Raw genomic sequence first — 15,567 nt, forward strand, 5'->3', positions numbered from 1 at the left:
CTGGGTGACCTGTATCCTCAAAACCTGGTGGCTGATCCATATACACCTCTTCTTGCAAGTCACCATGCAAGAATGCATTTTTGACATCCATCTGATGTAAAAACTAGCCTTTAGCTACAGCCACCATAATCACAACACTCACAGTTGCCATCTTTGCAACTGGGGCAAATGTCTCCTCATAATCAATCCCAACGATTTCTGTGCATATCCGTTGGCTACCACTCTCAAAATGTAAGAGAGAGATGGGCTTCTCGTCGAAGTAGTGGTGGTGGGTGTGGCTTTTTGTGCTTTGGTGGGTCCTCTACTAGATCTCCATGAGCTCTGATCGACCTCCACAACAATCAATGGGCTCAAATGAAAATCCACTGCTTGCCTTTGATAGGTATCATCTATCAAAGTTAAGTGAGTCCTCTTAAGAGATAGAAATAAGAAGGAGGCCCATTCCCCATTATGAGCCCACGAAATTATCTTACCATGTGGATAGTTAAGGGGAGGAAATTTTTGACACTACGGGAAATCAAGGAATGGCAAGGATGCATAACTTAGTTAATTTAGAGATCCCCTATTTTTTTAAGAGTTGGAGAAAGGTGGATGAGATGTTTGAGCAATACATGCTAGATGTACATTAAGAAATGAGTTTCCATAACCTCACGTTGGCCTCTAGTTCTCTAATAAGTGGATGTCAAAGAATAGAATGAGGCTCTTCCTATATCTGATAGGAGAAATGATGCGAGTATAGGTGTGCAAGAGAACATAAGAGAAAACTAGATGGATATTCTGCCCGTGCATGCCCTTAAGATGGTTTGTAAGAGAAACCATCTCCAAGTGAACAACACTCGGAAGCAAGCCAAATAAAGGTGCGAAAGTGGGGTGCTTCCCACTTCATGGGGCAAGGAGGAAAGTTGGCATCATAGGACGCTTTGTGAGAAATGTTTTAAGTCCAATTCTTTGATTTTTTAGTATATTAAGTAAAAAATTATCTTCATTTACTTGATATGTAGAAAGAGGTTGTTGGCTATGTGTTGTTTGATCACATTCTAATTCATATCTTAGTATATCTTTTCTTGCCACGTGATAGCTATTGATATTTGATTGTTTTCTTAACATTTAGAGTGATGATATTAGAGAAGAAAATGAAGATGATTCATGACGAGGATTTGGATGAGTATGCAATAATGAACTATGATTGGCCACTCAAAGCATGGAGTGACAACATGGGTGTAGGAGCACCATCCATGAGCAAGGAGAAGGGCAGGGTTGCCATGAAAGCTTGATAGCTTGTAATTCTCGATTAGTATGAGTTAATTGTGATTAGTAATTCACATTGGCCTATATACCATGGCCCCATTATCACACACACTTATTAATGTCCACCCTCCTTGGCCTTTTTCCCATAAGCCTATGTCCCCCACTTGTGATTTATGATTTGCATTGATTTTCTCTACGCTATTAAATAAAGTTAGTGTCTTTACTTTCTCCAATCTTCCATCAGAGGCAAATGGAAACCATAAACATTTTTGAAAACATTCCTATGCATGAAATTTTCTTTAATAGAGAGAGAATTGACAGTTGTTGCTTCATGCTTCGTGTTATGTTTGGACAATTAAATTTCTAAGGTTTAAAACACCTTAGCAAACAATATCACTTTTTTACTTTTCACAAACATTGGTCCCCTATTCGTATGCACCATAGAAAGAAATTACACTATGGAAAATATTTTATTTATAAATAGTTTATTAGCGTATAAACATAAGGTTCCTCTGATATCTACTACCCATGAATCAAATAGTTTAGTGGAGTATTAACAAAAAATTCCTCTTGTTGTGGAACAACAATTACACTAATAAAGTATCCTTTCTACCCTTTACATGATTTTTAGAAAGTGGCTAGTTGGCTTGGTCTGCTTTGTATGCTAGCATCGCCATGCAAATACCTAGGTTATCTTATCTACATCTACGATGGTTTTGAATTTCATTAATATTACTCACATGTTATACGATGAACTAACTACATGCAATATAGAGAGATTGGTAGGAGGGATTGGGGAGAGTTGGAGAGAGAAGCATAATATTTCATTCATTTTATTTTGCATTAATGATAGAGAAAATAAACATAATCCAAAAATCAACATTAGAGAAAAACCAAATTATCTATAATAATGATTTAACATGAGAGAGATTAATGCCTCTAGAATAACGAGAGAGAGAGAGAGAGAGAGAGAGAGAGAGAGAGAGAGAGAGAGAGAGAGAGAGAGAGAAAGAGAGAGAGAGAGAGAGAGAGAGAGAATTGATGGTTGTTGTTTCTTGTGATGTTTGGACAATTAAATTAAAACACCTTACACAATAATACTTGATTCACATGAAATTAAGTGATTTTTTATTTTTTCAAAAACAACGGTCCCCTATTCAGACCACAAAAAAGCTATTGCACTATACAAAATAGTTTATTGAAGTATTAACTGAAAGTGTCTCTTATATCTGCTACCCATGAATCAAATAGTTTAGTGGAATATAAACGTAAAATTCCTCTTGTTGGGGAATAACAATTACACTAATTTAGGCATTTGCACCAACATGCCTCGCAACCTTGTATGGCCCATAATATCGATGAGCTAGCTTGGTATTGGTGTTATCCTTAAGAGCACCATGTCTTGTCTTTTGGATCCTTAAGAAAATCCAATCCCATTCCTTGAATTCCAACAGTCTTGTATCCATGGAATTAATGTTATTTGCACGTCAAGTACGATTCTTTGAACATGTTATTTTAGGCCATTTCTATCTATTATGATAGAATCACCACAACATGAGAATGCCGTTTCTTCGTAGACGAACACATTCCTGTCGCTTTGTAGTGATTTGTATGAAAGTCATGGAATTAATTTTATTTTCACCATTAAGACACTTTGAACATGATATTTTAGGCTATTTCTTGAGTTATTTCTCTGTATTATGATAGAATCACCACAACGTGAACATGCCGTTTCTTCATGGATGAACACATGAATCAAATAATTAATTAGCGTATTAACATAAGGTTCCCTTGATATCTACTACCCATGAATCAAATAGTTTAGTGGAGTATTAACCAGAACTTCCTCTTGTTGTGGAACAACAATTACACTAATACAGTATCCTTTCTACCCTTCGTCTGATTTTTAGAAAGTGACAAGTTGGCTTTGTTTGCTTTATGTTATACGATGAACTAACTACATGTAATATAGAGAGATTGGTAGGAGGGATTGGGGAGAGAGAGAGAGAGAGAGAGAGAGAGAGAGAGAGAGAGAGAGAGAGAATAAAATTAAAACACCTTAGCCAATAATACTTGATTCAGATGAAATTAAGTGATTTTTTATTTTTCAAAAACATTGGTCCCCTATTCACATGCACCACAAAAAAGATATTACACTGTACAAAATAGTTTATTGAAGTATTAACCAAGAGTTTCTCTTATATCTACTACCCACGAATCAAATAGTTTAGTGGAGTATAAACTTAAAATTCATCTTGTTAGGGAACAAAAATTACACTAATTTAGTTAATTGCACGAACACGCCTCACAACCTTGTATGGCCCATAATATCGATGAGCTAGCTTGGTATTGGTGGTACACTTAAGAGCACCATATCTTGTCTTTTGGATTCTTAAGAAAACCCAATCCCATTCCTTGAATTCCAATAATCTTCTATCCATGGAATTAATGTTATTTGCACAAGTAAGACCCTTTGAACATGTCATTTTAGGCCATTTCTTGAGTTATTTTTGTCTATTACGATAGACTCACCACAATGCGAACAAGTCGTTTCTTTGTAGACAAACACAGCCCTGTCGTGTTGTAGTGATTTGTATATGAATGTCATGGAATTAATTTTATTTGCACCATTAAGACACTTTGAACAGGTTATTTTAGGCCATTTCTTGAGTTATTTATGTGTATTACAATAGAATCACCAGGTAGTGACCACAACACGAACATGCCATTTCTTCATGGGATCAACACAGCCCTGTCGCGTTGTGGTGGTTTATATGAAAGTCCACAAAAGTATTGAAGTCATGAAAATAATATTATTTGCACCATTTAGACCCTTTGAACACGTTATTTTAGGCCACTTCTTGAGTTATTTTGGTGCATTATATACGTACAATAACAACAACATGAACATGCCATTTCTTTGTAGATGAATACAACCTTGTCATGTTGCACAGGTGGTGATTTATATGAAAGTCAAGGAATTAATGCTCTTTGCACCATTAAGACTCTTTGAACACGTTATTTTAGGCCATTTCTTGAGTTATTTCCATGCATTACGATAGAATCACCACAACACAAATATGCTGTTTCTTTGTAGACGAACACAGCTTGTCACGTTGTGGTAATTTCTATGAAAGTCATGAAAATAATGTTAATTCCACCATTAAGACACTTTGAACGTGTTAATTTAGGTAATTTATTTGTATTAATATAAAGAATCATCACAACGCGAACATTGCATTTGTTTGTAGACGAACACAGCCCTGTCACGTTGTGGTGATTTAAATGAAAGTCATGGAATTAATGTTATTTGCACCATTTAGTCCTTTTGAACACGTTATTTTATGTCATTTCTTGATTTATTTCTCTGTATTAAGATAGAATCACCACAACGTGAATAGGCCGTTTCTTCATGGACAAACACAGCCGTAGTCATGTTGCGGGATTTGTATGAACAAACACTTTGAACACGTTATTATCAATTCTTGATACAAAGAAAACGATTCTAGAGATTTCGTAAATTTGATTTGACATTATTTTATTTTGAACTTGTCAAAATCACCACAATGCGAATAGGGTTCCCAAAATACGACCGTCAAAACCTTATCGCATTCTGATGATTCTTGAGTGAATAACCATCTTATATTACTACATATATTAACTCTTTGTTGATGGATTCAAGCGCATCTCTCTCACACAGACACGAGCAGCAATGATGCTGTATGATTTTCTACACAAAGTGGAGCTCCATGATTACTTCTAGGAAATATAAAAAATGTTTAATTGTGATTTTTCTCTTGGGGAAATCCTTCGGGCCGCCAACGGGGCGACGGTCAGATTTCAGAGCATGAGGCAGAATTCTCAGGATTAACTTTGAGGGACATAAATATCATTGGAACTCAATGACATGAAGCTCTCTTTTGGAAATAGTTTCACGCAAAAGCTTAATAGAAGCCTTCAAAGGATTCCAGAGAGCATGAAGAGGACTGAAAAGTGCCCTGTTCATATCCACACATGCCATTTTGTGAGGTATGATCATGGTCTAATTTGTTATCCAAATCTAATTTTTTGGGGGGGCAATAATAATGGGCATATATATCCTTTGACTCGAGTGAATGTAGTTGAGAGTTTGAGCGCATGCTACAAAGGGTTGTGTCTACGTCCAAGCCATTTTGTGCAAGGAGGGGGCCTTATGTTCAAGGTATCTGAGTACAGTAAACATTTATTCATTTAACCTTATCCCTTAATGACGGTCTGTTCGATCCCCTCTCAAAACGAGCGAGGACTGCGCCCAACAAATAGGACATCAAAAAGCCTTTCAACGGCATGGCCGGCAACTGCTGCCCTGCTGCATGGCCACCCCATGGAGGAGGCCTCTGCATGTACGCAAGCGTTTGTCGCATTGGAGGGGGCCAAGTGAAGTGTAGAAGCTAGCTCCAGATGGCGCCCGCAGATTGGAGGTTGCTGAGGACGTGTCGTGCACGTTTTACCTATATAAAAAGCGACCGGGCGCTTTTTGTTGCTGGCAAACCTTCGAACGTTAACTCCAGACACACTCACACTCAACGTTATGGCCGCTGCAGGAACAGATTACTACCTTCTTCTTCTCTGCGTGGCGCTGCTGCTGCTACCTCTGCAGCTCGCGAGCGCCGGCGACCCAGAGCTGACCACCGACTTCCAAATGCCCGCGGGCTTGAATGCGAGCGAGCTCGACGAAGGCTTCTTCACATTCACGGGCTTCCGCGGAGGGCCCAACGCGCCCGCTGGCGCTTTCAAGCCCCTCAGGGCCTTCGCGGACGCCTTCCCGGCGCTGGGCGGGCTGGGCATCTCGGCGGCCGTCCTGGAATTTCAGCCCGGCTCCCAAAACACTCCCCACACCCACCCTCGCGCCACCGAGCTCCTCTACGTGCTAAGCGGCTCTCTCGTGGTGGGCTTGGTCGACTCCTCCAACAAACTCTACACCCAGACTCTGTACCAGGGCGACCTCTTCGTGTTCCCCAAGGGCCTGGTGCACTTCCAGATGAACCCCAGCACCTCCAACACCACCGCCTACGCCCTAGCCTCCTTCAGCAGTTCCAGCCCCGGCACCGTCTCCCTCCCGTCGACCCTCTTTGGATCCGGCATCCCTACCCCCTACCTCGCGCAGGCCTTCAAGGTCTCCGCCTCAACAGCTCCAGGCGCCTTTTGCCTAGCTAGCTAGAGTAAAGCTTTGGCTTGGCGGCTTAATCACGTAATATAATTTATTCGATTCTTCATGTAATTTATGATTTGCATTGATTTTCTCTCCTGACTAACTGCTGCTATTAAATAAAGTTAGTGGCTCTACTTTCTCCGATCTTCCATCAGAGGCAAATGGAAACCATAAACATTTTTCAAAACATTCCTGTGCATGAAATTTTCTTTAATAGAGAGAGAGAGAGCGCGAGAATTGACGGTTGCCGCTTCATGTGATGTTTGGACAATTAAATTTCTAAGGTTGAAAACACCTTAGCAAACAATATCACTTTTTTACTTTTCACAAACATTGGTCGCCTATTCGTATGCACCACAGAAAGAAATTACACTATGGAAAATATTTTATTTATAAATAGTTTATTAGCGTATAAACATAAGGTTCCTCTGATATCTACTAACCCATGAATCAAATAGTTTTGTGGAGTAAAAATTCCTCTTGTTGTGGAACAACAATTACACTAATAAAGTATCCTTTCTAGAATAACGAGAGAGAGAGAGAGAGAGAGAGAGAGAGAGAGAGGGACTGCAAAGTTATCTTCGACACAAAGGGCATCACTTTAGTAATCATAATGTCCCGCATAAGTGGTACCATGAATGTTATCAACACCACATGAGTCGTATCGTCATTTGATGTATCAGCATCATTAGAATCATCCCCGGCTATGGGGACCAAAGTGTTGTATTGCCACATCTCTACATGCGACCTACTCTTGTATCTTCTCCATTTACCCTTCAAAGAAGGAGCACAAAATCACAACAATATCCTTGATCGTAGCATAATAGTATCAATTTTAGAATATCCATTTACACATTGCATAGAACACATGAACCTTTTACTGTCATACAATGGGCCACTTGTGGATTCTATTAATAACACCTTCCTTAATTTACCAAAAAACTCTTCTTACTTCCCTTATTTGCGTATCATCAACTGTTGTGGCTCCATTACTCAGGTCGATCCTCAAGAAAGCCACAACTTTGGTTGCACATGTAAGGATGAAACTATCTATCTTTAATTGTTCATGTGTTAGAGCTCTTTTGATGACAACTACCCCAGCCAGGGATTTTATATTCACGTGATCACAAGATTTTTTTTGTTAATAACACTTGTGAACATGTTATTAACATGTTCACATGTTTTCATGTTCTCAAAATGGCAGGTTACTAGTGACCTGGTAACCTGCCGAAGCCCGCCGGGCTTTTTGTTTTCCTGGCGGGCCCGCCGGGAAATTCCATTTTCCCGGCGGGAAAAAAAGTTTAAAAAAAATGGTCAAAATATATTCATGTTCACAGTCATTCCTACCATTTTTGGGCCTTCTAGACTCATTTATAATGTCAAAAGTTCAAAATTCTTTGTACAAAAAAAGTTATCTCTAAATTTATCACCTTAAGCTCGATTACCATCAATTAGATCTTATTATACTTCCAATTGAGTCTAATTGACATCAATTAATATCCAATTGAGTCCAATTGGTATCAATTAAGTCTAATTGGGTGTCAATTGATTGATTGGGCTCAATTGACATCAATTGACACCCCATTGGACTCAATTGGGCTTAATTGGACTTAATTGGATTCAATCAATTGACACCCAATTGGACACAATTGGGCTTAATTGGACTCAATTGACATCGATTAACACCCAATTGATATCAATTGAGCTCAATTGACATCAATCCTAGTCAATTGATATCCAATTGATGCCAATTGAGCCGAATTGACACCAATTGCACTCAATTGGTACCCAATTGATGTCAATTGAGTCCTCAATTAACATCAATTAACACCCAATTGACATCAACTAATACCCAATTGAGTCAAATTGATATCAATTAAGTATAATTGGGTATCAATTAATCAATTCGACTCAATTGATATCAATTGACATCCAATTGGACTCAATTGACATCAATTGGGTGCCAATTGAGTCCAAGTGACACCCAATTGATATCAATTGCATCCAATTGGGCTTAATTGACATCAATTCACACCTAATTGATGTCAATTGAGTCCAATCCGGTTCAATTCACACCCAATTGATGTCAATTGGGCTCAATTGATATCCAATTAATGTTAATTGGACTCAATTGACATCAATTAATACCCAATTGATGTCAATTGAGCTCAATTGACATCAATCGTAGTCAATTGACACCCAATTGATGCCAATTGAGCTTAATTGATATTAATTGCACTCAATTGGCACCCAATTGATATCAATTGAGTCTGATTAGACTCAATTAATATCAATTAATATCCAATTAAGTCTAATTAATATCAATTAATACCTAATTGAGTCAAATTGATATCAATTAAGTCTAATTAGATGTCAATTGATCAATTGGGCTCAATTGGTACCAATTGACATCCAATTGGACTCAATTGACATCAATTGGGTGCCAATTGAGTCCAAGTGACACCCAATTGATATCCATTGCATCTAATTGGGCTCAATTGACATCAATTCACACCTAATTAATGTCAATTGAGTCCAATCACGTTCAATTCACACCCAATTGATGTCAATTGGGCTCAATTGACACCCAATTAACTCAGCCCAATTGATATCAATTGAGTCTAACTCAAACTCAATTGAGTCTAATTACATCTAATTGGACTCAAGTGACATCAATTAACACCCAATTGATGTAAATTAAACTCAATTAACATCAATTAACACCCAATTGATGTCAATTCAGCTCAATTGACATCAATCGTAGTTAATTGACACCCAATTGATGTTAATTGAGCCAAATTGAACTTAATTGACATCAATTGCACTCAATTGGCACCCAATTAATGTCAATTGAGACTCAATTAACATCAATTAACATCCAATTGAGTTCAATTGACATCAATTAATATTCAATTGAGTCAAATTGATATCAATTAAGTCTAATTGGGTGTCAATTGATCAATTGGGCTCAATTGATATCAATTGACATCCAAGTGGACTCAATTGACATCAATTGGGTGCCAATTGAGTCCAATTGACACCAAATTGATATCAATTGCATCCAAGTGGGATCAATTGACATCAATTCACACCTAATTGATGTTAATTGAGTCCAATTAGGTTCAATTTACACCCAATTGATGTGAATTGGGCTCAATTGACACCCAATTGATATCAATTTGGCTTAATTGATACCTAATTGATATTAATTGGACTCGATTGACATTAATTAACACCCAATTGATGTCAATTGAGCTCAATTGATATCAATTGTAGTCAATTGATATCCAATTGATATCAATTAAGCCAAATTAGGCTTAATGGACATCAATTACACTCAATTAGCACCTAATTGATGTTAATTGAGTCTAATTGAGCTCAATTAACATCAATTAGCATCCAATTGAGTTTAATTGATATCAATTAACATCTAATTGAGTCAAATTGATATCAATTAAGTCTAATTGGGTGTCAATTGATCAATTGGGCTCAATTGATATCAATTGACATCCACTTGGACTCAATTGACATCAATTGGGTGCCAATTGAGTCTAATTGACACCCAAGTGATATCAATTGCATCGAATTGGGCTCAATTGACATCAATTCACACCTAATTGATATCAATTGAGCCCAATTGATATTAATTGAGTCTAATTCACACCCAATTGAGTCCAATTGCATCTAATTGGACTCGATTGACATCAATAAACACCCAATTGATGTCAATTAAACTCAATTAATATCAATAAACACCCAATTGATATCAATTGACTCCAATTGGGTTTAATTGACACCCAATTGATGTCAATTAAGTCCAAATAGATACAATTAGGCTCAATTGACACCTAACTGATGTCAATTGAGTCCAATTGGATTCAATTGAGTCCAATTGGGTTAAATTGGATGCAATTAGCCTTAATTGATGTCAATTGAATTAAATTGGATGCAATTTGCCCAATTGATGTCAATTGAGTTCAATTGGATGCAATTAGGCTCAATTGACACCTAATTGATGTCAATTGAGTTCAATTCATACCCAATTATTATTAATTGTGTCCAATTGAGCTCAATTAACACCCAATTGATGTCAATTGGACTCAATTAACATCAGTTAACACCCTTTTGAGTCCAATTGATGTCAATTGAGTCCAATTGGGTGTCAATTGATATCAATTGAGCCCAATTGATCAATTAATACCCAATTAAACTTAATTGATATCAATTGGACTCAATTCATTCAATTTAGCATCAATTATAATCAATTGACACCCAATTGATATTAATTGACATCAATTAGATGTTAATTGATGTCAATTAAGCCCATGTGACATCAATTGTGTGTCAATTGAATCCAATTGATGTCAATTGAGCCCAATTGACATCAATTGTGTGTTAATTGATACACAATTAGCTTCAATTGGGCTCAATTGACATCAATTGACACCTAATTGATGTCAATTAGGCTCCATTGACACCCAATTAGACTCAATTTGACTCAATTGACATCAATTGACACCCAATTAGACTCAATTTAGCTTAATTAAGTTTAATTAGACTCAATTTGGCTCAATTGATATCAATTGACACCCAATTATACTCAATTTGACTCAATTGACACCCAATTAGACTCAATTTTACTCAATTGACATCAATTGACACCCAATTGATGTGAACTGATGTGAATTGAGCTCAATTGCATCGAATTAGGCTCAATTGACATCAATTGACACCCAATTAATATCAATTGATGTGAATTGATGTCAATTGAGCTCAATTGCATGGAATTAGGTTTAACTGACACCCAATTAATATCAATTGAGTGCAATTGAGCCCAATTCAGCTTAGTTGTAATCAATTGACACCCAATTGATGTCAGTTGCATCCAATTTGGCTCAATTGAAACCCAACTGATGTCAATTGAGTCCAATTGATGTTAATTGGCACCCAATTGATGTCAATAAGGTTCAATTGATGTTAATTGACTCCCAATTGATGTCATTTACGTCCAATTGAGCTCAATTGACACCCAAATTATCCAATTGAAGTCAATTAGACTTAATTGACTTCAATTGTGTTAATTGGATATTAATTGATATCAATTAACACCCAATTGCTATCAATTGAGTCTAATTCGGCTTAATTGACACTCAATTTACATCCAATTGGGCGTGAATTGAGCTCAATTGTATCATATTAGGCTTAATTGACATCAATTGACACACAATCATCACACAATTGAGTGCAATTGAGCCCAATTGATATCAATTATGATCAATTGACACCCGATTGATGTTAATTCCATCCTATTGGGCTCAATTGAGCACAATAGGATGCAATTAACACCCAATTGAGTGCAATTGAGCCCAATTGAGCTCAATTGATATCAATTGACACCCAATTGATGTCAACTGAGCTCAATTGAGCTTAATTGATATCAATTGACACCCAATTGATGTCAACTGAGCTCAATTGAGCTTAATTGACATTAATTGTAATAAATTAACACCCAATTGAAGTCAATTAGACTTAATTAATATCAATTAACATCCAATTATTATCAATTGAGTCCAATTCGACTCAATTGATACTTAGTTTACACCCAATTTATGCAAATTGGGTGTAAATTGGGCTCAATTGCGTCGAATTAGACACAATTGACATCAATTGACACCCAATTAATATCAATTGAGTGTAAATCAAGTGTAATTGAGTCCAATTGGGCTCAATTGAGTGCAATGATGTCATGGACAATTGAGTCAATTGATGTAAGTATAGTTAGATTTAATTGGTGTGTCAATTGAACTTAAGGCCAGCAAATTATACAAAACTTTTTTTGTGCCAAGAATTTTGAACTTTTGACATCATAAATGAGTCCAGAAGGCCCAAAAATGGTAAGAATGACTGTGAACATGATTTTTTTATTTTTTTTATTTTTTTTATTTTTTAATTTTCCCGGCGGGCCCGCCGGGAAATGTACATTTTCCCGGCGGGATTACTGGCAGAGAAGGTTTTTGCAGGTCATAAAAAATGCCCGTGAATATACATTGTGATCACAAGAATTTTTATGTTAACAACAGGTTTTGTTAACGTGATCACGAAATTGTGAAGACGTTAATGAAATCCCTGACCCCAGCGCCATCATGCTCCCCTTTTCCATGGCCTCAAAAAAAAAATTCCATGTCATTTCCATACCTGTGAGCTCCAAGTATCCAGCAACAAAGTAGAAAGGTCGCTTTGCTCTTTAAACTCTGAAGCTGCTTCATCAGACCACACCTAATGTTGCTTGAATGCAAGCTCTTGATCTTTTATCCATTCTCAACATGTAATAGGAAGAAATGTTGCATAGATAAGGTATCATGCACCTTATCATCTGAAATGAATAAATGCATGGTCTTCTTGATCTCACCTTAAGTAATGCAAAAATATGTAATCATGACAAAATGGTTACATGACTTGTGAACCAATGTATTGAGTGCAATTTATTTTCTTCTTTGAAGAAGTAGTTTTTGAAAAGATGTAGGGAAGAAGAGAGGTGGAGCTCTTGCAAGCACACACATACTCACACAAACCCTAGAAGAGAGCACACAAGGTGAGAGGCTGAAAATTCTTCTTCTTCTTCACACAACAAAAGAGGTCTACAAAGAAGATAAAGTGACTAACACACATAATAGAGTATATACAAGCGGTCCATAATGTGAACACCCTAAGAGGAGTGGGTAGATGTGGACTACTCAATGTAGTCTAGTCGAATCTCTGGCGAAGATATGTCGGTGCTAGCTACCAAACCTGCCAGTGATATAAATGTCGAACAGTCATACAGGCACCTCGTGAGTGTCAGCTCATGTTGAGCTTGACATCTCAACACTCCCCCCTCAAGCTCAACTCCAGCTCATGAACTCCACGCATATCTCAAAATTTGCAGAGCTTTTCAGCTCCCAAGTCCTTCATGAAGATGTCAGCAAACTGATCCTATGTGCTGACGTAGGCCAAGCCGATGTTTCCTGCCAAGACTCTCTCCTTGATGAGGTGGTAATGTACCTCAATGTGTTTCGTATGCACATGGAAAACTGGGTTCTTGGGGCCAAGTGTATACTACTAAGATTGTCACAATATATGACAACCTTTCTCTTCACATGCAACCCCAAATCAGTAAGTAGCTTGCGTAACCAAGCTACCTCACACGATGCCACTACAGCTCCTCTATACTTTGCCTTTGTGCTCGACAAGGCAACTGTGGGCTGCTTCTTGTTGCTGCTCCATGTCACAGCAGCGCTCCCCAATGAAAACCCAATAAAAACATACATCCACTAGAAGATCTTGTTACCATATTATAGTAGTGATGTGTGTGAACACACTTAGGACCGCCGGGGCACTTTTTCCCTCACTAGGAGGTTTTTTCCCCCGTGCATTGTATATACGCCCATTATCTTCTAGGGCTTGTTATCTTTCATTTTTTGGCACTCATAATACACTACTGTGTTGTGCTCAAGCTTCCTCATCTTCTTGAAGTTGTGTGTGCATTCCTGCAACCCTAATTCCAACAATTGGTATCAGAGCAGGCTTCTTCCTCCCGGGCAGCATCACCGGCACCTGCCGCTTCATCTCCTCCGATTGCGACGAGGTTTCACGAGCGTCTGCAGGTTAGTATATGCCGTGGGAAAGCCCGTAGGGCTTGGTCGTTTCAGAATTTTGATCTGAGGTCATTTCGCCCTCCGTTTTTGCATTCCAAGTACTGCGAAGGCAAAATCGTCCTACTGTGCAGATTTTCTGTCAAGATTAAAATCTGCAGGACAGGTGCCCATTCGTCTGTTTTGAGCTGTGCTACAAAGCACAGGTCGATTTTATACAGGTTTACCTCTTACAGACAGCATTTACATCTAGTAGTACAGTCATTGGCCATGGCTGACAACAATGATGTATTCCGCATGCTGGCTGCTGAGGATAAGTTGGATGGCACCAACTATCCATTGTGGGCATATATGATGCGACATGTATTGGTAGCAAAGGGGTTATGGAACATTGTGCAGGGTATTGATGCACGTCCTATTGTGGCTGGGAATGCTGCAAACACATCAGAAACAGGTACTGTTGATGATGGTGCAGGCACAAGTGCTGTAGCAGCTGTTCGAGAACTACCACTTTCAGCAGAGCAGATTCGTTGGGATGGTAGAGATGCGCAGGCTCATGCCTTGATTGCGCTGTCTGTCAAACGTACCATTATCCCACATATTCGCTCCTGCAGGACTTCTAAGGATGCTTGGGATGTACTTGCCACATTGTATCAGGCAAGAAATGAGGCTCGTGTTGCTTACCTCCGAAAACAGTTGGAGAGTGAGCATATGAACGAAGGTGATTCTATGGATAGCTTTTTGACAAAGATCAAGGATTTCAAAGAGCAGCTCATTTCTGCAGATGAAATCCTGTCAGACAGTTCACTTGTGCAGACTGTTTTGAATGGTCTACCAGATTCTTATCAGGGTTTTGCTTCCACTCTTCGCTTGATGATGAAAGGCAATCCCAATGCCTTATCATTTGAGGAGTTAGTTTTTGTTTTGCTGCAAGAAGAACAGTCAAGGCAAAACAGGAATATTATGCGTGTCGCAGATCAAGCTTTCGTTGCTAGTCAGAGAAGCGGGAAAGGTAAAGCTGGCTTTTCTTCTAGTAAGCAGAAATCTGCAAATGCTGCGCAACCAAAGAAGGAAGACAAAGATGAGAAGAAGGGTGACAAACAGAAGACATTTTGCAAGTACTGTAAGGGAAATGATCATGTCATCAAAGCGTGTCCTAAGCTGGCTGCGAAAGAGGCTAAGAAGAAAGAGGCTGGTATGGCTGTTGCAGATGCCTCTCCTTCTAACAATGAATCTGCTAATGTTGTGCTAGATACAGAATGGGCATTCAATGCGCAGTGCAGTTATGACCCATCTTTGCATGACACATGTATGTCTGCAATAGATTCAGATGTATGGTACTTTGACAGTGGTGCCACTAAGCATATCACCTCGCAGCGCAGTTTATTCACTTTCCTTGAGTCTGCTCCCACAGGGAATACTGTCACTTGTGCCAATAACTCCTCTTATCCCGTTGAAGGAGTTGGACAGATTGTGATGAATGTTGCAAATGGCAAC

At 38.3% G+C, this 15,567-nt stretch overlaps 1 protein-coding gene across 1 annotated transcript; it reads left to right on the plus strand.

Moving 5' to 3' along the window:
• Nucleotides 1–5,818: 5,818 nt before the first annotated feature.
• Nucleotides 5,819–6,448, plus strand: LOC147634640 (germin-like protein 9-3). The gene has a single exon (XM_086803278.1). The coding sequence runs from the start codon at nt 5,819–5,821 to the stop codon at nt 6,446–6,448; it is 630 nt and encodes a 209-aa protein (XP_086659404.1).
• Nucleotides 6,449–15,567: the final 9,119 nt, after the last annotated feature.

The sequence above is a fragment of the Cibotium barometz genome, chromosome 10 (assembly GCF_041138505.1).
Source record: "Cibotium barometz isolate CiBa-2024 chromosome 10, ASM4113850v1, whole genome shotgun sequence".
NCBI lineage: Eukaryota > Viridiplantae > Streptophyta > Polypodiopsida > Cyatheales > Cibotiaceae > Cibotium > Cibotium barometz.